General features: G+C 43.8%; 2 protein-coding genes across 2 annotated transcripts; both read right to left on the bottom strand.

Annotated features, from left to right (window-relative positions):
• Nucleotides 1-2,733: 2,733 nt before the first annotated feature.
• Nucleotides 2,734-14,390, bottom strand: LOC139465585 (involucrin-like). Its single transcript, XM_071247295.1, has 6 exons — nt 14,375-14,390; nt 12,159-12,943; nt 11,856-12,086; nt 11,102-11,770; nt 6,129-6,191; nt 2,734-3,123 (listed from the first exon to the last, which is right to left on the bottom strand). The coding sequence occupies exons 1-6, from the start codon at nt 14,388-14,390 to the stop codon at nt 2,734-2,736; spliced, it is 2,154 nt and encodes a 717-aa protein (XP_071103396.1).
• Nucleotides 14,391-17,700: 3,310 nt separating this feature from the next.
• On the bottom strand, nt 17,701-22,304 carry LOC139465468 (uncharacterized). Its single transcript, XM_071247192.1, has 4 exons — nt 22,207-22,304; nt 20,400-20,501; nt 18,806-18,907; nt 17,701-17,909 (listed from the first exon to the last, which is right to left on the bottom strand). Exons 1-4 carry the CDS (start codon nt 22,255-22,257, stop codon nt 17,784-17,786), a joined length of 381 nt encoding a protein of 126 aa, XP_071103293.1. The 5' UTR covers nt 22,258-22,304; the 3' UTR covers nt 17,701-17,783.
• Nucleotides 22,305-26,608: the final 4,304 nt, after the last annotated feature.

Here is a 26,608-nt window from a genome sequence, read left to right on the forward strand (position 1 = left end):
CAAACAGTTTAACATACATTTATATTTATTAATCCTCTAAAAGATTCTTGTCCGTGCCTCTAATGTTTCAGTGAGCTAAAAATGACGAATATATACTCTTCAAAAGAAGAAACACAAAACGGATATTTTGGGCCATAAAAGCCACATTAGCGGGCCAAGAAGTGCAAAATGAAGTGGTTTAATGTATTATAGGTTCTGTGATAAATTTCCCGGATCAGAATGACAACAAGAAGGACATGCAAACCTTTAGTCGGGAAACACGTACGATTCGGAAAAACGCACCCAGTGTATTTACAAAAGGGCCTTGGAGCTGCACGTACAGCACATGCAGCAGCACTATGAACGGTATTAAAGTGCAGGGTTTTAGATTGCACGGCATCTGCGTCAATCGAACAGTTAAACAACATGCCGAAATTAACAGAAGTGCAAAGAAACAACGTCATTGGCCGCTTGCAGACATGGGAATTCCGATCAGCTGTAGCCAGGGTTTTCAACAATCTAAAATCAGATCTTAGTTCTTGATACCGCTAAACAAAGATCTGAGGACATCCCATTACGGGTCACGTCAGACCGAGCTTGCGCGAACTTTGACCGACCAATGGATTGACCAATCAGAAGGGAGCTTTCTCGTGCTTTACGGCACTAATTTCAAATTGGCGACTACGCTTCGAAACATATTTTGACAAATTCTCGATTACAAATTTGAAACCTGAACAAAAGAACATTCTGTGATGGCTAATAGATGGTCTAGATTGTATGGATTCAGCCGTTAAACCCGTAACTACCCCGTGTTTAAGTTTTCGAGGTTGCATGACTAGAAATCACATTCCGACTCTCACTTTCATAATCTGGTAAGCGACGCCGTGATTAGCCGGATGAAAGGTCGTTCTGACGTGACCCCTAATGGGATGTCTTCAGATCTTTGTTTAGCGGTAGCGAGAACTAAGGTCTGATTTTATGAGACTGAGGTTTTCAATGTAGCGCCCAGCACCATCCCAGGCTGTGGGATCGGTTTCAACAGCATGGTTCAACACGTGATCGGGACGACCAAGAGTGACTGCGCCACCTACGAAAGTACGACCACAGACACCTCAACCGCAACCCAAATACCCGGACTGCGCAGAATTTCCGACCAGACCGCACGAAATCGTTGAAGAGCAGCAGGTCTACGAGCAAGGCGTCCTGTACGACGCGTCATATTGAGTCGACAACATCGTCAACAACGACTGCACAGGGTATGGCCTTAACTGCGATGATGAAATGTCTGGTGCAGCGACAAATCAAGATTTCTCCTCCGCCGAGTGGATGGAAGAGCACGGGTCTACAGACGTCGGGCAGAACGTTACGCACTCCAGATCCCCGGATTTAAACCCGATAGAGCACCTGTGGGATGAATTGGATAGACGGCTACGCCGACGTCAACCACAACCCCAGACGTTGCAGCAGTTGGCTTTTGCGTTGCAGGCCGAGTGGGCTACCATTCCCCAGGATGTGATTCGAATACTCGTCTCTTCCATAGGCAGATGTCAGGCCGCTATCGATTCCAACAGGGGACATACGCGTTATTGATGGTAGCTGACCTTCACCTTGGACTATTCCTATGTTCCTATAACTGAGATGACACTAATCACCAAGTGTTCTCTCCACAACATTTTGCATCAATACCTTGTACGGTTCCTCGTATAAATGTATAATCCTTCCTCACACAAATCTGGCTTTGCGTTTCTTTTTTGAAGAGTTTATTTTTTAGAAAAAAAGTTTGTACATTTGAGTGTGTTTATATTCGCCTACACAACTTTATCCATATATAGATTTTATAATTCGGGCGTGTTGTGTGTGGATTACTTCTAGAAAGTCTCTCAATGATAGCATGTATAGGCAAGGACGATTTAGGGACACATTTCATGGCTTGACACAATGACGCGAATATGAGGAGATTTCTGAAAAACGTATTTCACAATGGATAATTGTATATCTTGCTAAGCATGGGCCAATGTGCGATAAAATAAACATTGCGTTTACAGGCTTACGGGAAATGCACACATTGCAATAAGTAATGATTTTGACGACACAGTTTCGACAAATACGTATTGATAATGACAGGAATTCAATTTTGTTATCCTTTATAATAAATCAATTGAGGAGTATGTCGAAGATTGACAAGATATTTAACGGTAATCCATGTACTGCCATAGATGGGGCAGTGAACCACATGATTAAGGGTAGAAGTGAAAACAATAATACGTTTATGTATTTGTCTTGTGCTATTTAAAATATTTTATGTCAGTTGGCAAATGGCACATTATTCAGGTGGCCAAATGTATTAGTTTCATTAATCATTTTGGTAAGGGTCAGTCTAGGCATGCGGCAAAATAACCCATTATGTTGCATAATACCAGAGACCATCTATTATATGGTCTCTGATAATACGTTCATGGAGATACCGGCTCTCAGGTTGCCCGAGAATATGTTAACATCGGACAAGCATGTGTACATCATAGGTTGACGTCAGCCGTATTTCACACAGACAGAAGACCGTCGCTTACTACTAATAAGATAATATATAATGCTTTGTCAGCTGTGAGCTGGCTCGCGACCTTGCCAACACCTTACGTGTATAATGACCCATGTACACGAGATAACGTTCTTGAGATAGAGGGAGGTCAACATGACAATGTCGACAGTTGACAGACGTTCTTACGACATATACCCTCAAAATAAGAGAAAAGTGAACTACGTTTGTGAAGTTTGGGGGCACAATGTTGTGAGGCTGACGGGGAAGTATGGGAAGTCTGGGGGCAAAGTGCTCTGGAGGTGACGGGGAAGTCTGGGGGCACAGTGTTGCGAGACTGACGGGGAAGTCTGGGGGGAAAACGTTGTGAGGCTGATGGGGAAGTATGAGGACACGTGCGAAGTCTGGGGGTACAATGTTGTGAGGCTGACGGGGAAGTGTGGGGGTACAATGTTGTGAGGCTGACGGGGAAGTATGGGGACACATGCTGTGAGGCTGACGGGAAAGTGCGAGGGCACGTGCTCTGAGGCTGACAGGGAAGTTAGGGGACACGTGCTGTGAAGCTGACGGGGAAGTCTGGGGGCACAATGTTGTGAGGCTGACAGGGAAGTCTGGGGGCACATTTATTAAGGATGAACAAAAATTCTTGTCACGCTCCCTTGATGATTGAATGTGTGAATCCTATGGAGGGACACCTCGCTTGCTGTTTATTTTTCAAGATATTTGTCCAAAACAAGTACGTCATTTACAGCAACAGAACAAATCAAAAGGCACTCCTCGAACTCATGTTGAAGGACTCAAAATGCAATCATAGTACACAATACACGTATTGGTTGATATCTTGCGTTCAGTGTTTTTTTCCATGTTATTGTTTAAGCAATAAAGGACTCACTTCGCTACTAGAAATAGGAGTTTAATCTACTTGCTTTGTTATCCGTATGCTAAGACAACAATGACGCCATATCACTCTTATTCATTGTTAAGACTCAGTGACTTAATTACGGTGCTTAAGCGCTGTATAACTAAGACATATCTTGTTATGAGGGTACGACCGCACTTAACTTAGATCTTAATATAGACTGGGACCTGTATGTGGCCTGCGACTTGTGCCTGTGTTGTTTGCCATGCACAGCTACCGAAGCCACGGCGTGACTCAACGGTCGCACGCTGGGCATCGTCAGTTGTTTCCTACTTTTTCTTTGACCTTTGCTGTTCGTTCAGAAACACTGTGCACTGTAGATATAGGTCAGCCTGACTCTTCGCTGACCTCCGGGAGATCCAGGCCACGCCCAGACAGCTGACTGCACGACTTCAACCTCCGTTATAACATTACTATTGATCATCACGCGCATATCTCTCTCTATAGCGCATTGAACCTAATCAAATAACCAGTCTTGTGAATAGAGTACGTATATGTATTTACGTTTTTAATATAATTGTTATGTTTTTATACATTAAAATTTGTTAGAACAAATACAACACAATGCCTGTTTTAAAACAACAACAATTGTGCCAAAACCAATAATAGGTCACATCAAACAAGAAATAATAAGAACATAACATCGACAGAAATATATTATATTCACAATGTAAATACACACAGTTCATGACATTTTGGTCACTCTGTCACCACCTATTCGTGTAAACCAACGAACTTACACAATCTAACAAAGATGTCTTGCCATCCTGACACTGGAATAGTTTTGTTTCTTATTATCCACAGATGTACTTTGTAAGTTGCAGGTGAACTATATTCTGTAAACATATTTTTTGTGTACTCCACAAAGAAATAATTATTATTTTTATTAGGATTCATGTATGCATGCCTGGCTTTAAATTCTGCATCTATCTGAGGGCCATTCACATCCTGATCATCAAGGATATATCAGCTCCATCAGAATCAATTGTATGGACATACACGTGAAGATCCGGGTTAGAATTGGTCTTCAGCAATCCATGCTTATCGAAAGAGCTATAGTCGACTAACGGGATCGAGTGGTCAGGTTCGTTGACTTTGTCATGGAATCCCGATTGCGATTAGATCTATATGCTCATGGTGTCAGTCACTGGATTGTCTGGTACAAACACGATCATTTACAGACCGTCGTCAATTAGCTTCAACATAGTGAGTGCGGCTTTAAAAAGTAAACATATAAACAAAAAACAAAGAAACATAGTTGTATGGAGGAGGTGTGTGGCACGTGAAAACTGCCTGTTGTCTCCTTCCGCAATTTGTAAATAGAGCCCCAAACCCACAACTATCAACATACGTTTCCACGAAGTCCGACAGCTGTGCAGTAAGTATACCAACTTCCCCTCAGACGGGAACCCGGAAAGATCCGGGTCAGATAGGTCTTCAGCAACCCATGCTTGTCGTGTGAGGCGACTAACGGGATCGGGTGATCAAGGCTTGCTGACTTGGTAGATGCACATCATCGTATCCCAATTGCGTGGATCGATGCTCATGATATCAACAGCTGGATTGTCTAGTCCAGACACGATTATTTACAGATCGCCGTCATGTAGCTAGAATATTGTCGATTGCGGCGTTAAACAAATAAACAAACAAACAAACAAACAAATCCCATCAGACGGAGCGGGTCCCATGCCAGAGCCTCTGTAGACTCCTGGTGACAAACATTTAGTCTATGCAATCTAATATCACACAATACTCTTCTCTCCTCTAAATTTAAACAAGTTATTTTCCTTATGCTGATTAGACCTGCTTTTGTATACATATCTAGATTGTTTTTTTTCATAAAATAAATATATTCAACAGTCATGGTGCAGGACTACACTCCTGACTTCATCAACGATGTTTCACCATGTTGCATGAGACGCTTCACAAGCTCTGACATAGTATTTCAAGCATGAAATAGGCACATTCTTATTCACCTAGACTCACACATAGTCTGTCAAATCTTTTATTACACAAAACATTTCTTTCTACAAATTATTTTTCCTACTGATGATGTGGAACAGGAATGGCTAGACTTGCTTGTTTGTGATGTAGATTGGTTGTTTTCTCCACATACGCATATCCCACTCGGAGTGGGTGCATAATTCACCTAATAGACGACAACATAGTGGGCAAATTCGTGGTGTAAAGTCAGTCAAGTAACAAAGCTCCACATGGTATGTCCATCAAGGAAGTATGTCATTTTCCTAACTGAATTATTTGGAGGATTAAAACATTTGGAATCTGAAAGTAGCCGATGTCTGAGAATGATCTAATGGCTGATTGAGTGGGTGGGTGTGATTTGAATAGGGTTTCAGTTACATCACGGCGTCTGAGCTTGATGAAAACCTGAAATAATGAAGTTACTACTCTAAACATTTATCACTTATCCACGGGCACAGGTATGGTGCTGCCGAACCACGAGACATGACTAGAGCGAATCTGAGATTTCTTCTTCACCGGCGAGATGGAAGACAATGTGTTTATCGTCGTCGAAATGAGCGTTTTGCCCCACATTGTGTACGTGAATTCGACAATTTCGGTGGCGGTAGTGTGATGGTGTGGTGAGCCATATCCTACACCACGAGGTCTGACTTGTTTGTGGTTCAGGGAAATTTGACAGCAAATCTCTACATGAATCAAATTCTTCAACCTCACCTTCTTCCAATCATTGTCCGCCTGAGGGAGCTGTTCAACAGGACAACGCTCCACAGCACAAATCTGGTGTCACGGTAGACTACCTCATTATGCCAACATCAACGCCTTGCCGTCCCCAGATTTCAACCCAATCGAACACCCCTGGGATGAACTCGATCGACGTGTACGCCAACGTCAGAACACGCCGCAGACACTCCCACAACTATCCAACGCGTTACAAGCAGAATGGCGCAGAATTCCGCAGGACAGAATTCGTACACTTATCCAGTCAGTGCCGAGGTGATGCAGAGCCGCGATTGCAGCCTGGGTCGGTCACACGAGATACTGAGTTCAGCGCTACCTTGTGGTCATGTGACATGACAATGAACAGTATATTAAATTGAATATATCGACTTTATTAGGTACAATAGATTTCCTTAAAATCTACCCGTGCGTTTGTTTTTTGAAGAGTGTATGTGCCCAAGTACTTTTACTATGTTAAATCTTAACTAATTTATATGTTATTACATTAGGCGATATCTGCAAGTTCATGTGGTAATTTGAACATGTCATATCGTGTGCATTATTTAGAGGTACTCTTTGTAATATTGTGTACATGTCATTTCGTGAGTATATTTTCAGATATACTTTTTGTAATGCTGTTGTGAATATGTAATACCGTGTGTGTATTTCAGATTTATTCTTTGTAATATTGCTGTGTACATGTCATATCGTGTGTATATTTTGGGTGTACTCTTTGTAATTCTGTTGTGAATATGTCATGAATAATGTCAGTCTTTTTCAAGTTTATGTCTTGTCTTATATGAATGCCTTTAAAAATATTTAATAGTTATGCATTAAGAGTTGTATCAGTTTATACAGTTGTATGTTGTATTATATTGATCCTTTTTACTTTAATCTGTAGTAGACCACCTCCGTGGTCTAATGGTAGAGCGTCCGCCCGGATAGCGGAAGGTCCGGGGTTCGATCCCCGTCCGCGTCATACCAAAAGGCGTTAAAAGATGGCGCTCGGCATTAAGGGGATAAAACAAGGGCTGGTCGGCTCGGAGTCAGTAAACTGTGTCTGAGCAGGGTATCTCAGTGTGCTAACACTATAAATCGGCATCAGTTCCGACTAGTACAAGCAGCCACACACATACACGTGCAAAAACGTCGCTATATAATTATAATAATCTTGGACGCGACGTTAAACCCCATTTCACTCCACCTCACCTTAATCTGTAGCAATCATTAGCAGTTTGTATCATGGTCGATACATATGTTAGTCATTCATATCGCCATGTATATCTGTACTTGGTTATATCAAAACTAAATGATAATGTTAATGGCTATCAAAATGGATATTTCTCGAAAGGCGCACTTGGCAATGTTTGTCATTACTGTAGGTAATATTCCTCATCACGGGAATGGCTTGTTGCAATGGTATCTCCAATGAGCAACAGTTCCTGACTTTATTTAACATGATGCCACAATAACACGTCCGCCGTAATGGTCTGTGTTCTATTGTTTTACGCCGCAATATTACTGGACAAACCAGCGTCCTGACCAACGACCCACGCCGCCAGGTGCGTTGGAGCACATACGTCCAGCAAAGGTATCTGGGGCCCTGTTCCCCTCTGGAACCCCCAAGGATGTGTTCAGGGGGTGGGGTTGGGGGGGGGGGGGGGGGGGGGTGGGGGGTGGGGGGTGGGGGGGGGGGGGGGGGGGCGTTACAGTCATGTGTAATATAGACTTACAAATATATAACCGAAATGTGAAGCATCTACCCAGGTTTATTGCCTACCCATTTGGAGTCCATTGAAAGACTGTTGGATCAATTGCATCAGGGAAAAAATCTAATGTTGATACATATGCACATATCAATAGTACATATTTTCAGTAATTATCAGACAAACACGGGAAAGAAGCACGGGATAAAGCTGTTACATTTGCATGTAAATAGAATGCATATGGGTATTCAATCGATAGGTTCATTTAGCATGTAACTACAATAGGTTTATCAACTGTATCAAATATCAATAGTTATTCCTGACACTTCAATATTCCATGATCTGAGTTCAGAGTAGTTCACCGCATGTAGTGTGTTGTGTTTTATAGGTGAAACTCCATGCTTACAGGATGTGTCCGCCTACACACACGACTATGCATATCAAGTTTGTGTGACATTGATATTACCTGTTCCATCAAATAGATTTGACAGTATAAACTGGGCGGTAAAAAAAAAAGTATAGATCGAGTTCCATGATCGATAAAAAAATAACAAGAAAAGGTTTTGTTGTAAATAATAATAAAATCTAGGGAGGGGTAACAAATGATTGATCAACCACAGTTTGAATGAAATTGTGCAATCACGGGTAATATAAGCGCAAGGTAAACAATGGTGGAGTAAGAAATTTCATTTTCAAAAGTTGTCTGAAATGTCACCAAAAACTTGTCAGACACACTACAAGTTCATTGTCGACACAGTTGCCTTCAATAGCGTGTATGACGCCCAGCTGCCTCAATGCATGCTGTGATACGCCGCCTCATCGATGACGTCAGTCTTCTGAGCCTGCTACAATTCTTGTCTGTTGACGGGAGGCTGATGGCGTGCTCTAATTTGTCTGTCAAGATGGTCCCACAGATGTTCAATAGGATTCATATCGGGTGAATGGGCAGGCCAGGGCAAAACGTCAACGTTCTGCTGGTTTAGCAGTTGAGCTGTTGAGCAGTCAGTACCATTCCTCGGAAAGGACGATACGCTCGGATTCCAGCAGCAGGAAGTCGTCGTAGTAGTGTACGTTGGCTAATGGAATGTCCCAACGCTGTTGCTGCCATTTTCCGTCGCCGTTACGAATCTGTTTCGCAGGTGAATGAGCCGTATCTGACTGTCTTCCAGTAGTGTTGTCACTTGGGGTCGTCTTGTTCTAGGCCTGTCCTGTGTCCTCCCTGTCTGCCTGTACCGTTGAATCAGCCTGGCTACTGTCAGTGGTGTACAACCAAACCTTCTGGCAATACCCTGCAGACGAACGCATTTATACAGCTAACATGCACGTGCAGTTTATGCCATGGGCGGGAAACCTGTTTCACCATTGGTTTGTCACCGCACGAGCGCCGTCAAAGGTGGCGCGTTCGGGTGAGTTGTTATTTGGTACCTGTTACCGGGCAGTCATATTCCCAATACCCACTTTCCACTAGTTATCGCTGTTTTTAGGAAAATTACAAATTGCCAAACTATATTTTCTTTTGCCCCTTAGTTTATTAATGATTTGTTCGTAATGTAGAATTAATGTTTTGGGGCCCATTCTTGATGAGCATGTTTGAAAGCTTTTTCAAGTTGCATCTGAATCAAATTGGAGTACTTGGTGTTTGTAACATGGAGTAAGGAGTTAAGTGTTCGGGGACGAGTACATCGCTGGGCTGGTTTGTATAGCGCAAACAGAGCAATGATACCACACGGCGTATCCGGGAGTGGAACCCTTGATCCCTGGATCCTTGCACGATGGCCAGATCATGCTGATACACACATACGCACCTGCTACCAAAACAGCCGAACCGCATCGGCAAACAGCTGGTCCATATAATAGTGTTACTTAGCGTAACAATATATGTTTTGTTTGTTGTCTAACGCCGCACGCAGCAATGTTCCAGCTATATGACGGCGGTCTGTAAATAATCGAGTCTGGACCAGATTATCAAGTGATTGACATAATGTACATCAATCTATACAACTGGGATACAATGACACGCATCAACCATGTCAGCGAGCCTGACCACCCGATCCTGTTGGTCGCCACTTACAAGCATAGTCGCCTTTATGCGGCAAACATGTGTTGCTGAAGACCTTATCTGACCCGGGTCTTCACTGTCAGTCGGATCAATCGTCTCGCCACTGACGCGGCATACCAGTTCCGTCAACGCCGATAACGTCACCGTCATAATGCAGTTGCGCAGATGTAACGTGCGCAGAAGTCTGCCCTTCTGTGAGGTGGTCAATCACGTGGTCTGCCGATTCGTGGTCTGTCCCTTGTGTGCCCAGTCAGCGGCCTAGTCGGAACGTAGCCTGGGATTGGTCAGCCGGCTTCACCCGAGCGTGTTTACAATACGGACATCCTTAGACCCCATCACAGCCATTCCTGGGCACCTCTGTGTTTTGCCGATAACATTGGCATTTATCTCGCCAGCTTTTATGTTCTGAGATCAAACCACTTGCTTCTTTTTCCATGTAACCATTTTATAAAAAAAATACTTATTTATGCAAAATGCACGAAAAAAACTCTCAAAACAGACCGACTTTTAACAAAGAGTTGGTGTGTTTAGGCAATTGTTATCAACCTGAATTCAGTTTCCTGCACCCAAGGTATTAAAACCTATGAACCATCTAATGGTGTTCATTTGATCGTCAGTTTAGTTAAAGTGTTTTGGGCAATCTCTTCCCATATTATCATTGTTAATGTAATGATATGGAACTTAAATGTTACTACAAGGCACCCACAATGAAACCGTCTGTACCAAGTGTTACCTGTCAGAATACATTCACGATCAAGCAGAAATGAAATGCAATCCTTGCTGATATACATGTTATACATTGTACAATAGCCTCAGGCAGACAGCCTCCCCGAATCGAAATGAGCTGCTGTCGTCACAGACTGATTAAATTGCTGTGTCGTTGTTCATGCCAATGGAAGGAGCAACAAGGCAGATAATATAATGGGAAAACACGCAATCGTAATTTTGAAAACCTGACAAAAACATGCGGTGTCCCTAATATTTGTGTAATGTTAAACCGACATGTGTTACTTGCAGAATACCAATAACAACTGATAAATTTCACTCACAAATATTATACATCAGAAACAGCTCGCAAAATGTCAATCTGGTTTGTTCTCAATATTCATTCACAACATAGACTCTTTGCTGGGATTCAAACATAACTCGAACACAGGAGATGTTCTTGTTTTACTGAAATAAATTTCACGACTGTCCTGTCTCACGGTGGTTTGTCCAACGTTGGTCTCTGTCTCACGTTGTTCTGGTCGGAGGGGCTCTGTCTCACGTTGTTCTGGTCGGCGGGTCTCTGTCTCACGTTGTTCTGGTCGGCGGGGCTCTGTCACACGTTGTTCTGGTCGGCGGGGCTCTGTCTCACGTTGTTCTGGTCGGCGGGGCTCTGTCTCACGTTGTTCTGGTCGGCGGGGCTCTGTCACACGTTGTTCTGGTCGGCGGGGCTCTGTCTCACGTTGTTCTGGTCGGCGGGGCTCTGTCTCACGTTGTTCTGAGTAGTGAGGCTCTGTCTCACGTTGTTCTGGTCGGCGGGGCTCTGTCTCACGTTGTTCTGGTCGGCGGGGCTCTGTCACACGTTGTTCTGGTCGGCGGGGCTCTGTCTCACGTTGTTCTGGTCGGCGGGGCTCTGTCTCACGTTGTTCTGGTCGGCGGGGCTCTGTCTCACGTTGTTCTGGTCGGCGGGGCTCTGTCACACGTTGTTCTGGTCGGCGGGGCTCTGTCTCACGTTGTTCTGGTCGGCGGGGCTCTGTCTCACGTTGTTCTGGTCGGAGGGGCTCTGTCTCACGTTGTTCTGGTCGGCGGGGCTCTGTCTCACGTTGTTCTGGTCGGCGGGGCTCTGTCTCACGTTGATCTGGGTCGGAGGGGCTCTGTCTCACGTTGTTCTGGTCGGCGGGGCTCTGTCTCACGTTGATCTGGGTCGGAGGGGCTCTGTCTCGCGTTGTTCTGGTCGGCGGGGCTCTGTCTCACGTTGTTCTGGTCGGCGGGGCTCTGTCTCACGTTGTTCTGAGTCGCGGGTCTCTGTCTCACGTTGTTCTGGTCGGCGGGTCTCTGTCTCACGTTGTTCTGAGTCGCGGGTCTCTGTCTCACGTTGTTCTGAGTAGTGAGGCTCTGTCTCACGTTGTTCAGAGGTGCGGGTCTCTGTCTCACGTTGTTCTGAGTAGTGGGGCTCTGTCTCACGTTGTTCGGGGTCTGGGTGTTCTGTCACACGTTGTTCTGGGTCGGAATGTTCTGTCTCATGTTGTTGTTCTGTGTCGGAGTGTTCTGTCTCACGTTGTTCTGGGTGTGATTGTTCTGTCTCACGTTGTTCTGAGTCGCGGGGCTCCGTCTCACGTTGTTCTGAGTCGCGGGGCTCCGTCTCACGTTGTTCTGGGTCTTGGTGTTCCGTCTCACGTTTTTTCTTATGGGCGGATCTGTCTTATGTTGTTCTGGGTCGGAGTGTTCTGTGTCATGTTGTTCTGGACCGCAGGCTTCTGTCACACGTTGTTCTGGGTCGGAGTGTTCTGTCTCATGTTGTTGTGGATCTGGGTGTTCTGTCACACGTTGTTCTGGGTCGGAGTGTTCTGTCTCATGTTGTTGTGGATCTGGGTGTTCTGTCTCACGTTGTTGTGGGTCGGAATATTCTGTCTCACGTTGTTCTGTGTCGGAGTGTTCTGTCTCACGTTGTTCTGGGTGTGATTGTTCTGTCTCACGTTGTTGTGGGCCGGAATATTCTGTCTCACGTTGTTCTGTGTCGGAGTGTTCTGTCTCACGTTGTTCTGGGTCGGAGTGTTCTGTCTCATGTTGTTGTGGGCCGGAGTGTTCTGTCTCACTTTGCTCTTGGCCGGAGTGTTCTGTCTCATGTTGTTGTTGGTCGCGGGGTTCTGTATCACTTTGTTCTTGCTCGTGGATTCCTGTCTGTGTGGTCTGCTTCGTGGTGTTCTGTCTCACACAAATCTTACTCGCGGTGTTCACGTCAGGGTATGATGTTCCGCCTCGCGCTGTTGTGACGTTGTCCGTCCTTGGATCTTTCGTCAGATGATGGTTCCAGATCGAAACGAGCAATCTTGCTCTTTGACCTTGTATAAGAGGACATGATGATTACCATTTGAAGAAATCCCGCTCGCTGACTCACTGTATTAGTCAGACAATTGTGGCTTCCTGAATATATGTGTCAACAACAACATCGTCAAAAACAACATTTGAATGACTCTAGCCAAGATAATGTGACCGGTTGCCCAGATTAGCGGGATTGCTTTACAGTAGATTTCCGCTGGGTTACGTTTGACATACATGATAAAGATAAAGCGTGTCACCCGTCAAGTTGCCAATACGATAAGGTCGTAGAAATATAGGACGCAGGGGATTAGGGTTAGAGGGTTAATGATATATTGGGGTTAAATTGAGATATTGCAAAACGTAGTTACTTTGGGTTAGTGTACGTATGGGATTCCATATACATGTATATATATAGAGAGAGAGTTAGGGAAGGAGCACCACTTTAAGGGGTGATACGTCAAATTGTGTGTATATGTTCATATAGACAAAGACAATTTATCATTCAAAACTGGCTCCCACAGGAGATATCGCTTGGGTGAGATCAATGATCAATGAAATTGCATCACAATACTTTGCAGACCATTGTGACATCATTGGTTACCATGACGTCACAATCAAATGACATCACTAATGGCTCTGCTGCCGAAGCTGTTAGCAGTACTTTTTACACTTAAGACACTGCTTATCACTTTCTACAAACTGAAAAAGTTTGAAGAAAGATGTTGGATGATAAATAAAATCTCACCCTTGTGTCTTTTGATATAAAATATATCAACACTCGTTGATAAAAGTGGAAAAAAACCCGGCAAGCCTCGGAGTTTTCCCAATGTTATCAACTAGTGTTGATATATTTGATATCAAAAGACACTCGGATGAGATTCTCTATATTGCGTGACAATATTTCATGAACAAAACTCAGTTGTCATATGACACGCAGTGCCAACTCTGACATGTGACTAATAATCAGACCACATGTCAAGATGAGAGTATCTGACCAAAACTGAAAATTCACGAAAACAAATAGGCCGTGGGCAAAGTATGGCCCACGAGCACCCCCCTCCCCCCATCTACCCACCCCAACCCCCCACTTGGGACGAACTTGTTGTTGCAGCATTTCAAAGTATGGTACCCTTTTTTGCGCTTTCGCCCGGTTTTGCCGTATATCACTTGGGGGTATTATTACGTTTTGGGCTGTCATCTCACTAGTGATCCACTGATCTTCAAGGGTGATGCACCACTGGAAGCCATATATAAGCACCTCTCCAAAGATGTATCAATAGTTGGTATTCGGTGAATATGGACCAATCTATGGCAAATCAAACGTCATATTTTCCGACAAAACCAAATTGTTATCGCGGAAACCTTTCATCCGGTATATCTAGGTACGTGTGCCTGATTCCACTATAATCTTCTAACACATGTTCCAGTACATCTCTAGAAGTACTTCTTACCATGCGATGTTACCATTTGAAAATCATTTGCAAAACTTGGAACATTTTTGCTCTTATAATATCAGGGAAGGATACCCAATATTGCATTTTCGGCTTAGCTCCATCGGAACAACGCTTGGATGTATGCTCAGGATTTGGCATGTCATCATGTGTGTATCTCAGTGGGATAGCACTGTGAATCGGCATCAGTTCGGACCAATAGAAGCAGCCACACATACAAACGTGCATGCACGTCGCTATATAAGTGCAATAATCTTGCAAGCGACGTTAAACCCCATTTCACCTCACCTCACCAAAACACAAGATTTCAGGTACCTCGTGCACAACGTCCCCGTGCCCGTGACTGCATGCCTCTGTCCGTTCATCATGAAACTCTGGTCCTATAGGGGCTACCGAATCATTGTGTTACGGGATATTGTAATATTTTTGGTTGGATGATTTTCTTCATATCATCAAAATTTAATCCTTAGCAAGCAAGTCGTATAACGGAGAATATGTATGCGTGTCTTGTTCGTATGCTTTCTTTAGGAACTAGGCAGATTGAAACCTGAAAGTTAATCAGGAAATAAATGTGGAGTTTCCTTACGATGTCGGTATTGGCCCGAGTTGAAGCCGGTAATCGTTTTTGTAGTATATCATCTACTCTAGTATCCCCATAACTACTTCCTAATTCCACATTACTCTACTAACCTAGGCAAATACATCTCATCTACGTTGACGGCCCGTGAAGATCCGGGTTAGAATGGGAACCATGCTTGCCGTAAAAGGCGACTATGATTGTCGAAAGAGGCGACCAATGGGATCGGGTGATCAGACTCGCTGACTTGTTTGCTACATGTCATCGTATTCCAATTGTGTGGATCGATGCTCATGTCAATCTATGGATTGTCTGGTTCAATTATTTACAGGCCTCCGCCATATAGCTGGACTGTTGCTCAGTGCGGCGTAAAACAACAAACAAACAAAACACGTACATGACCAACACTAGAGAGTCTACTAATACTCCTTTACCCTGACCAACACTAGACTGACCACCACCGCTCCTTTACCCTGGCAAACACTAGACCGACCACCACCCCTCCTTTACCCTGACCAACCCTAGAACGACCACCACCCTTCCTTTACCCTGGCAAACACTAGACCGACCACCACCCCTCCTTTACCCTGACCAACCCTAGAACGACCACCACCCTTCCTTTACCCTGGCAAACACTAGACCGACCATCACCCCTCCTTTACCCTGACCAAGCCTAGACTGACCACCACCCCTCCTTTACCCTGGCAAACATTAGACCGACCACCACCCCTCCTTTACCCTGACCAAGCCTAGACTGACCACCACCCCTCCTTTACCCTGACCAACGCTTGACCGACCACCACCCCTCCTTTACCCTGACCAACACTAGACCGACCACTATCGACACATTGCACCGAACTATCGCCATGTTGCATCAACACACTACATCTCAGTATCACCATGCCGTACGTGGTTGTTGTATTGTGGCGCTTGGAATATATCTTTATATTTTCGAAATGACAGCAAAGCATGCCTATAATTATATATGTATTTCAGGTATTTCACACCATGTCGGCCTGTTGTGAAAGGTAAGCCAAAAGTGATGCAGGACTTAGACGTAAGCCAGTTTTGCCAAACCAACACACATATGTTATGGCTTTGGGATACTAACTCACGATCGTAGGTTTCCGGCAGGTTTTAGGAAGGCAACCCTGTACAAGACGACTGAACCAGCTGTGTCACCTTCTCGATTGAAAGGGCGATGTCATATAACGTGTTGTATTCATTACTTGTTTTATGCGTGTAATAGCATGATTTTTAGCATAACTTGACTTGAAGTAAGATGTTGAAATAACCCACTCGGCATATTTTGGCGGATTTTACGGCGCTTCATTCAGTTATTTCACCTGTGAGTACATGTCAATTTACAGTCCAGGGAATGAGCTCGGATAAACACCAGTCATTGACATTGGAGAAGATTACATAGATTTGAGACCACTGAATTTTAAACAATTATTTTTATTAGGTTTATTTCCTCCCGTCTATTAACGCTGACCAACACGATATAACACACATCTCCTTGACCCTGACCAACACCAGACCGACCACTCCCTCCTTGTACACACGAGGAGGGAACACACTGGGGTTCAGCCTAGGACACATGTGATACGGGAGTGGAATATAAGCTTCTGTCAGGGTCTGTCAACCTTGCTCATTGAAAGGTCCTTGTGCCCAAACACTGCGGGACGTTGATCATGCGCTGGTTCTGTTTGTCTGTTGCGGACTCGAGTATGAACCTTTGTCATATAGCTGAAATATTGCGTCATAAAATTGGAAAAAAATTGCCAAAGCTACAAACACAATAGAGAGGCTTACAATTAACACAATGATACAGATGAATGCTCATGAATTTTACTTTTGTTGAAAACTTGCTTAATATCTGCATCACGTCTGATACTTGCGGCTTTCTCCCACATCAAACTATCACATCTAATACTTGCATCACGTAAAATACCTGAATCACATCTAATACCTGCATCACGTTTAATACCTGCATCACGTCTTTTACCTGCATCACGTCTGATACCTGCATCACGTCTAATACCTGCATCACGTCTGATACCTGCATCACGTCTCATACCTGCATCACGCCTAATACCTGTATCACGTCTCATACCTGCATCAAGTCTAATACCTGCATCACGTCTCATACCTGCATCACGTCTAATACCTGCATCACGTCTAATACCAGCATCACGTCTAATACCTGCATCACGTCTGATACCTGCATCACGTCTAATACCTGCATCACGTCTCATACCTGCATCACGTCTCATAACTGCATCACGTCTAATACCTGCATCACGTCTGATACCTGCATCACGCCTAATACCTGCATCACGTGTCATACCTGCATTACGTCTCATACCTGCATCACGTCTAATACCCGCAACACTTCTAATACCTGCATCACGTCTCATACCTGAATGACATCTGATACCTGCATCACGTCTAATACCTGCATCACGTCTGATACCTGCATCACGTCTAATACCTGCATCACGTCTAATACTTTCTCTCACATCAAGCTGAAATACTGTTGAAAACGGCGTTAAACCAAACCAACAAAATCTCTCTAAAATTCATATATTTTAGTCTGATTCGGTACTCTTGTTTTACTCTCAAGATAGATATGATTTTAATGAGATAATTGTGTAAGATCAGAACGCACTGCTACAATGTCCTGAACGGGTATGATTTTATGGCTGGCAGGTAAAAGACATGTGAAAGACCTGGTCCAGGTAGTTTATTTCACTCCTGTATATACACAGGGCATCTCCTGAACGGGACCAAGTTATGTTACTGGTCTTGTTATGCCGATGGCAACATCGTCTAATTGTTGGCGAGGACGGTTATCTGAGCGGAACCTCTGCAAAAGTGTGCAAGATGGTGGTCAAGGACTGACTTATCAACATTGCTGTCAACAGATTTGTCGATGATCAGCTTGAGAGCTGCAGCCTGTAACACAAAGGATGGCCTGTATAACACAACAAGCAGTCTCCATATAACTCAACAAGCGGCCTTGATATAACTCAACAAGTGATCGACATATAACACAACAAGTGATCGACATATAACACAACAAGCGGCCTAGATATAACACAACAAGCGGCCTACACATAACCCAGCAAGCGGCCTACATAAAACCCAACAAGCGGCCTCCATATAACTCAACAAGTGGCCTACATAAAACCCAACAAGCGGCCTACATATAACCCATCAAGCGGCCTACATATAAGCCAACAAGCAGCCTACATATAACTCAACAAGCAGCCTCCATATAACTCAACAAGCGGCCTACATATATTTTAACAAGCATCCTACATATAACCCAACAAGCAGCCTACATATAACCCATCAAGCGGCCCACATATAACCCATAAAGCGGCCTACATATAATTTAACAAGCAGCCTACATATAACCCAACAAGCAGCCTACATATAATTTAACAAGCGGCCTACATATAACACGTGTGACTATGCTTGTCGTAAGGGGCGACTAACGGGATCGGGTGGTCAGGCTCGCTGACTTGGTGGGTGCATGTCATCGTATTCGAATTGCGTGGAACGATGCTCATGATGTCAATCACTGGATTGTCCGGTCCAGACTCGATTATTTACAAACCGCCGTCATCAAGCTTGAATATGGCTGAGTGCGGCGATAAATAACAAAACAAACAAACAAACAACAAATCAAAGTCTATTTGGCTGTTAATCACCAACTACCCACTCTAAACATTCGTCCGTAAACGAGATACTATTTAAAAGGATATTATTATTATTCACTTGAGTTCGTATGTTGTACCAAGTTATAGTGAATCACATCTATTTTGTGAATATTGAGACTTCGTTACCTCGACTTTCTTGATGTCTGCAGGATCGTGGACCATGCCTCTCTGTTTGTCTGTCAATGGCATAATATAGCACTGGTCTGTTGTCTTCACAACCATGTCATGCTGTAAACAAAGTACCCTTGTTCACCTCCATGGTCAATGTATAAACGACGTCGTGTGACAAATTATAACAAGGACACGTTAACAGACTCAGTGTAGCATTGTATTTCTTTTACACCATTTAGTGTGAGGGGTGCAAATGATATTTGTTATATAATGGGACATGTCACACAAAAATATGTTTACATAACCGGTGTAGCATTTTATATATTTTTCATAATTATGTGTAAGGGATGAAAAGGTTATGTATTTGAATGATTTTAGCACTGCAAATGTGTAATACATACTCTGGATGTGGGAAAATAATATATCAGTGTATCAGGTAAACTAATTTCAAAATCTATATTTTAAGTCGGGTTAACACTCCATGATATAAGTGTTCAGACACGTTATTCTGGAATACAGTGAATCAGAATAACAGTGTGTATTCCAATCTAAAATTCCTTAAAGGAATGTCTTTAGCAAGAAGTTCTGGGCGAACTGCCTGACCCATTCATGACACAGAACTGTTTTGCACCTGGGAAATCGATGGCTGAGTCGCCTAGGGGGGCGACATTCGCTGTGAACAGTAACTAGCGTCACATAGGCTTGCCAGGAGCCTCTGAGGTTCCACTCTCAGACTCTGCTTGATGGCTGTATGTATCTCCTCCCAATGGAATACTGTAAGGGACATTTTCGCGATCTCGCATTCTCGCGATCTCGACTTTTGGAAACGAACTTAATATGTCTTAAACACAAGAATGCGAAATCGCGTGAACGCGAGATTTGTCCAAAATACCGCGTTCTTGCATTCCCGTGTTTTTGGTTCATATCATTTTTTGTCAAAAGTTGACAACACGAGAATCGACATTTGGACATGATGCAAAATCTCGCAATCTCTAGGACTGTACTCCACATAGAACTTTGTGTATGTAAATTACATAGCATTTTCAAGCTCAAGGCAACCCGGAGAATGAAGAGCATGACTGACTAACTGATATAAGACATTTAACGAGCGCTTTCCGACTGTAGCGTATTTCGCACACGGTGAAGAGCACGAAAGAAGCATGATCACATAAGTACTAACGTGCGCATGCGCCTTGCCCTTATGATATTACGCATACGGACTGACAGCGTCTAAAACGTGAGAACGCGAGATTGCAAGAACTGTCGCATTCTCATGTTCTAGCGATTTCGTGTTTTTGTGGCCTAATTTGACGTCAAGATTGCGAAATTTCGCATCATGTCCAAATGTCGCATTCTCGCGTTGTCGACTTTTAACAAAAAGTGCTATGTACCCAAAACATTAGAATGCGAGAACGCGAGATTTTGGCCGAATCTCGCATTCTCGTGTTTTGGGCATATTTAGCTCGTTTCCAAAAGTAGAGGTCGCGAGAATGCGGGATTGCGAGAATGTCCCTTACAGTATTCCATACCTACCCCCAGCTAAAACACTGAAACACTATTGAAGAGGCGTCAAACCCAAATCCCTCATTCATTCACTACTTGTACGTACAGTTCTCCCGTCATAGGTAAAGGAGTACTGATCTGTCTCCTTGGCCTCGTGTGTGGCGTGGGAGTGGTGATGCACCTTCGCTGTCGTTGCCGCAGCTTGCGCCTACAAGCAAAGAGTTCAAACGACAAAAAGGTAAGCAAAAAAAAAACCAAACTCCTGCATTATTTCATGTTTGAAGAACCATTCAATCCATTGTGGAAACATGTTTTATTACTTACAGGAGTAACTTTGATAAGATCAGAAAAAATCCAAAATAAATTGAGGAGATTGAATTAAGGAGTCTAATTCATTCCAGTCAATCTGCTAAAATCCAGTCTCAATTTCTAGGCAATATGTGTAGTGAAAAAATTACCACTCATATCTCTGTACGTTGTATAATATATATATATATATTATACAACGTAGAGAGATATCTCTGATATCAAACTGTTATGAGACACGTGTGACATAACACTCACATGGAACTTGATTACTGAAGCGCTTTTGGCCGTACTGGTACCACATCGGTATTAGTACAGATCCATATCGTGTACATACAAGTTTTATATAAATGTGTTGTTCTATGACTAGAAATGTAAAAAAATAATTTATTTGGAATCGCCTGCTGTTGAATTAACTGTACGAAAACGATCAAACAAACGAAATCAATCAGATCGTATACATCTACGTTTACAAAATGAATATTGTTATAAGGTTAAAAATGCATCTCAGAAACTAATGATAATAAATAGAACCATTATAGCTGCAATGAGGAGTTGCATTAGATATAGTTCGTGACAGAACTTGTAGTTGGAAAGGAATCAATAGAGAAAAGATATTTCACATTTATCACAAGTGTATTCTGGACATTTCACATTTATCATTGGATTGGTCTCTGGCTATCGTCCATGAGTTAATGAAACAAATGGGGAATTACAAGGTATAAGCCATTGGGAGCTTCGGAGCGAGTCACAGAATCAATAGAGAGATGAGCAATCTGGCACGTAGGCTTTTGGTATTTTTCCGATGGCGACACACGAGTTCATGGTCAGATCTAAACTTGTAACGAATCAAATGGAGGTATTGAGACATGTGACAAGGACAGGCCAGGCTCGAACACTATAAAATGATACCCTCAACATTAGGAGAGGGAAGCGCGGTTTGCAGTCGATCGAGTCGAATCCCGATCGTTCTAAGTTTCCCCCAGCTAGTGACGAGCCTGACCAGTCTGATCCTGTTCTGTATTGATAGATGGGCTGAGAGTAAGTAAAACTATGTGAGTATAAACTGGTGTTTCGTTTCTTTATTATGCGGGTATGAATGCTGATAGAGACAACTTGGAGTAAGGGTCGTTAGGCCAATCACTCCTTGACGGAGCCGAGCCGTGGTGGACAAGGCGAGGGCAATGTCCTGGCTTAATTGACCACAAGGACCAGGAACGGCAATACATTTAGTAACTGTAGCAGGGTCGCACTGGACGCCCGAAAGCAGTTACGACAATATAGACAAATACCGACCTACTCTGCATTACTTATGAATATCTACAGCGTAGTTATCATAATAATGACAGTCAAATTACATATGAAGTCCCTCGAATAACGATACCAAGTATAAAAAAGATGGGAGAAAAGACGCTGAAAAGATATATCCACTGCTTTTCATTAACAAACAAGTCGTGACCTTTTTCATTCAACAGGTGCGGTTCCTTATATGTGAAATACTTAGATCTACATCATTTGCACACACAAACGTCTATATACAGGACAATAATTGTTACAAACTAAGGTCCGTTAGTGACCATGATCAGCTCGTAAGTTCTTTGTCCTACCTGCGCGGCACACAACACCACCAGAGAAGCAATGACAAAAAGAGAGTTCATCTTGGCAACGTCTGTTCAACTACGTGAGCAGAATTGAAATAGTAGGGCTTTTTATGTCGTTAGGGTATGTTGCACTGAAGATAAGAGTGACGAAACAAGTGCAGCAGATGGACGCGGTAACATCTTTCTCAGAGATAAGAAAACAAGGACAAACGAGGGTTAGTTGAAGCAATGGAATGTAAAATATTTCATGGATAGTATATTCTCATAAGTTCACATGTTCTTGTCTGATTATTCGTGTAATTTCACTCATACAGATAAAGTCATCATTAACCCACTTAATATTTAAAAAAAAAAACACCTAACGTACCTTTTCATGTTTAAGTAAATAATATTCTTTAGAGATATTTCTGTGATTTCATCTTGACACAGTATTTCTGTCTGTGTGTTGTTTTTGGCGGGAATGTGTGTGATGATGTGTTCTTGTACACTACTGTCTGGAAGTGCATTCCCCTTACACGCGTTGACATGGATGCTCAGCGGGTTGGACACGCGTGTGCAGTGGGCGTGTTGAGCATCGACGCAGGTCAACATCGACGGTCCAGATTGACGTGGTGCAGGCAAACTCAGCGATGGCAACCAAGGGAATGGCGGCGAGTGCTGTTTAGTGACGAGATCAGGTTCCAACTCTTCAAACCTGATGGGCGGACGCGAGTTTATCGACGACGTGGTGAACGTACGGCTCCTTGTTGTGTCCAGGAGGTTGAACCTTACGGGGGCGGAAGTGTGATGGTCTGGGGCGGCATTTGCGGGGACGAAAAGACGGAACTTGTCATCATCGAAGGCAATCTGACAGCACAACGCTACATTGACAATATCTTACGGCCAGTGGTTCTTCCTTTCATCCAGCGTCAACAACGGACGGTGTTCCAACAAGATAACGCCACACCCCATAAAGCCCGTATTACTAGAGACTTCCTCAACGCCAACAACGTGACTGTCCTGCCGTGGCTAGCTCGATCACCAGATCTGTCACCCATAGAACATCTCTGGGACCAGCTGGGGCGTCGTCTTCTGAAACGTCAACATCCTCCCTTCACGAGACAAGCTTTGATCGTTGCCCTCCGTGAGGAATGGAATCGGATACCTGCAGTCGATGTCTACTCAGTTCGACGCCTCATTCGAAGATGCATTGCCACTCATGGAGGTCATATCCCGTATTGAACGGTCTGGGCCGTCGTCACCTTAAAGTTGTAACCAATGTTGTTGACCGAATACTGGACGAATGACCCCTTGTCAAGAAATGTCCCTTTTGGAGGCCAAGGACTTTGTTGTTGAATTAGTAAATTCGCATTTTACTGTTCTGAATGATGAATTTCTACAATACAATTGTTATTGCTGCTTCAAATTGTGTTGGTCATATTTTATCCTAGAAATATCGTTGGTAACGTTTCTTTTGGCCGTCAGTTTAATTTCACTCGACACAACCTTGATATATAAGGCGACGGCCGCCACGACTGTTGGGAATGAACTCGACATGCACTGGTGTATTACTTTTTTACAATGACGTTGTTTGGCCTTCCCAGTATTCATATACTATCTCTTTGATTACTTGTTAACTGGTCACTGCAAGTGTCTTAATTAATTACATTTCAGCGGACTAAGTTTATTCACACGTTAGTTTTCACTCACTCACTCACTCACTCACTCACTCACTCACTCACTCACTCACTCACTCACTCATTGTTTTCTTTTCATTATTACATTATGTACTAAAACAGTGTGATAGAATATGGTGGACATGGGATTCCTCTAGACAAGTGCTAAAATAACAGCTGTTGTTTATTAAAATTTGATTCATTTCCATTTTTTTCAGTTCTTCTTAACTGTTTAGAAAAATGTAAACATGACCACACGGTATTTGAGTGTGTTGAATGTTACCCTGTGAGATATGTCACCTCTATCACTCATTTGATGACTGCCTGTTCAGTCTTTTCCAATATCCACCACCAGTTATTAGAAACAGAAACAAATTCATTCTCCTTAATCCCATCCTCAATGCATGCAAAATGTAAAACACATACTTAATGAGACGTGTATGTGATCCATACTGTCGTAACTGGGTAGCGGGGTTAACTGGACCTTATATATAGCTACTACAGTTACCAAACGTTAAGGTGAGCCATGACTCTCCGACTTGCCAGATCAGCCAAGGGTCATTTAAATCATTGGGTGATTGGTCTATCGGGCCGACTCCGAACTGTCTCCATTAGCGTTTATGTGCCATCTCTTCTCTCATTGATGAACACAACACACGGGTTATACTCACATACTTTTAATAACGCTCCAGTTCATCTTCAAAATACAGCTTCTAAACAAGACAGGCTTGATTCGTCATAGACTGGAAAACAGAGTGGTAGCGTCTGCCTCAGTCACTGCCAAAACCGCGCACCACTGAGCTAGCGTCAGGGTATCAGATCGAATCTGACCTTTCTTTGTCATATGTGATAATACTTTTTGGTAATGCTTTCAATTCAAAGTGTCTTAGGCTACTATTGTGCGCATAACTCTAAACGTTACCAGGTTGGTGTTGGATTCATTTACAGACAGGCAGACGGAAGGACAGACGGACGGACGGACGGACGAACGAACGAACGAACAGACAGATACTCTTACAGTCGCACCGTATATATAACCACATGTATAAGAACATAAGAATACGATTATTGAATCATACATGAGCTACTCTGTAAGAGTTACGTGGAGGCACGTGTATATGGTAAAGGATGTACACACCACATAACATACAAGGGGAGACGGTGTGTTCTAGTGGACAGGAAGGTTTGATGTGGTGTGGTCGAGTGGGCAGGGATATTTGTGGTGGTGTGGTCCAGTGTTTGGAGTGGTGCATTGTCGCGGGCAGGAATGTTTGAGTTGATGTGTGCTAGTGGGCCGGAGTGTTTGTAGTGGTGTGGTCGAGTGGGCCGGAGTGTTTGTGGTGGCGTGGTCGAGTGGGCCGGAGTGTTTGTGGTGGCGTGGTCGAGTGGGCCGGAGTGTTTGTGGTGGTGTGGTCGAGTGGGCCGGAGTGTTTGTGGTGGCGTGGTCGAGTGGGCCGGAGTGTTTGTGGTGGCGTGGTCGTGTGGGCCGGAGTGTTTGTGGTGGCGTGGTCGAGTGGGCCGGAGTGTTTGTGGTGGCGTGGTCGAGTGGGCCGGAGTGTTTGTGGTGGCGTGGTCGAGTGGGCCGGAGTGTTTGTGGTGGTGTGGTGGAGTGGGCCGGAGTGTTTGTGGTGGCGTGGTCGAGTGGGCCGGAGAGTTTGTGGTGGCGTGGTCGAGTGGGCCGGAGTGTTTGTGGTGGCGTGGTCGAGTGGGCCGGAGTGTTTGTGGTGGTGTGGTGGAGTGGGCCGGAGTGTTTGTGGTGGTGTAGTGGAGTGGCCAGGAGTATTTGTGGTGGTGTGGTGGAGTGGCCAGGAGTATTTGTGGTGGTGTGGTGGAGTGGCCAGGAATATTTGTGGTGGTGTGGTCGAGTGGCCAGGAATATTTGTGGTGGTGTTGTGGAGTGGTGCATTGTCGGGGGCAGGAATGTTTGAGTTGATGTGTTCTAGTGGGCAGGAATGTTTGTGGTGGTGGGTTCTGCTGAGCAGGTATGTTGATAACGTCCATAACAAATCGAGGATGTTCATCACTTCAGTGTGGCATTGCTGCAGAAGGTGTATGTGTGTATAATGTGTAATACAACAATGTTATAATGTGATGATAACACCTTGGAACTCAGTCTGATATCTGCATAACTTGTATTACCTGCATCACATCTAACACCAGCAACACGTCTTATATCTGCATCAGGTTACAACCTGCATCACGCCCAATACCTGCAACACATCTACTACCTGCATCCCCGTCCAATGCCTGTAACACGCATAATACCTGCACAAAGTCTAATACTGCATCACGTCTAATACCTGCAGCACGTATAATACTTGCATCACGTCTAATATCTGCATCACGTCTTATACATGCATCACGTCTAAACATGTAACATGTCTAATACCTGTATCACGTCTAATACCTGCATCACATCTAATACCTGCACGACGTCTAATACCTGCAGCACGTCAAAACATGCAACTCGTCTAATACCTGCCACACGTCTAATACTGCATCACGTATAACACCTGCAACACGTCTAACACCTGCATCACGTCTAATACCTGCATCACATCTAATACCTGCATCACGTCTAATACCTGCATCACGTTTAATACCTGCAACACGTATAATACCTGCATCACGTCTAACACCTGCAACACGTCTAACACCTGCATCACGTCTAATACCTGCATCACGTCTAATACATGCATCACGTTTAATACATGCAACACGTCTAATACATGCATCACGTGTAATACCTGCAT

The sequence above is a fragment of the Haliotis cracherodii genome, unplaced genomic scaffold, assembly GCF_022045235.1.
Source record: "Haliotis cracherodii isolate W230 unplaced genomic scaffold, xgHalCrac1.p SCAF_18, whole genome shotgun sequence".
Lineage (NCBI taxonomy): Eukaryota > Metazoa > Mollusca > Gastropoda > Lepetellida > Haliotidae > Haliotis > Haliotis cracherodii.

Excerpts from the sequence above, each read along its gene's own strand:
- LOC139465585 (XM_071247295.1), bottom strand. Across the intron at positions 11,771-11,855 it reads GCCCCGCCGACCAGAACAAC|AACAACGTGAGACAGAGCCC; the intron begins GTGAGACAGAGC and ends CCCGCCGACCAG. Across the intron at positions 6,192-11,101 it reads CCAACGTTGGACAAACCACC|ATTTGTGCTGTGGAGCGTTG; the intron begins GTGAGACAGGAC and ends CCGTGACACCAG.
- LOC139465468 (XM_071247192.1), bottom strand. The coding sequence starts at position 22,257 with ATGAACTCTCTTTTTGTCATTGCTTCTCTGGTGGTGTTGTGTGCCGCG. Across the intron at positions 20,502-22,206 it reads TGGTGTTGTGTGCCGCGCAG|GCGCAAGCTGCGGCAACGAC; the intron begins GTAGGACAAAGA and ends CTTTGCTTGTAG. Across the intron at positions 18,908-20,399 it reads TTACCTATGACGGGAGAACT|CATGACATGGTTGTGAAGAC; the intron begins GTACGTACAAGT and ends CTTTGTTTACAG.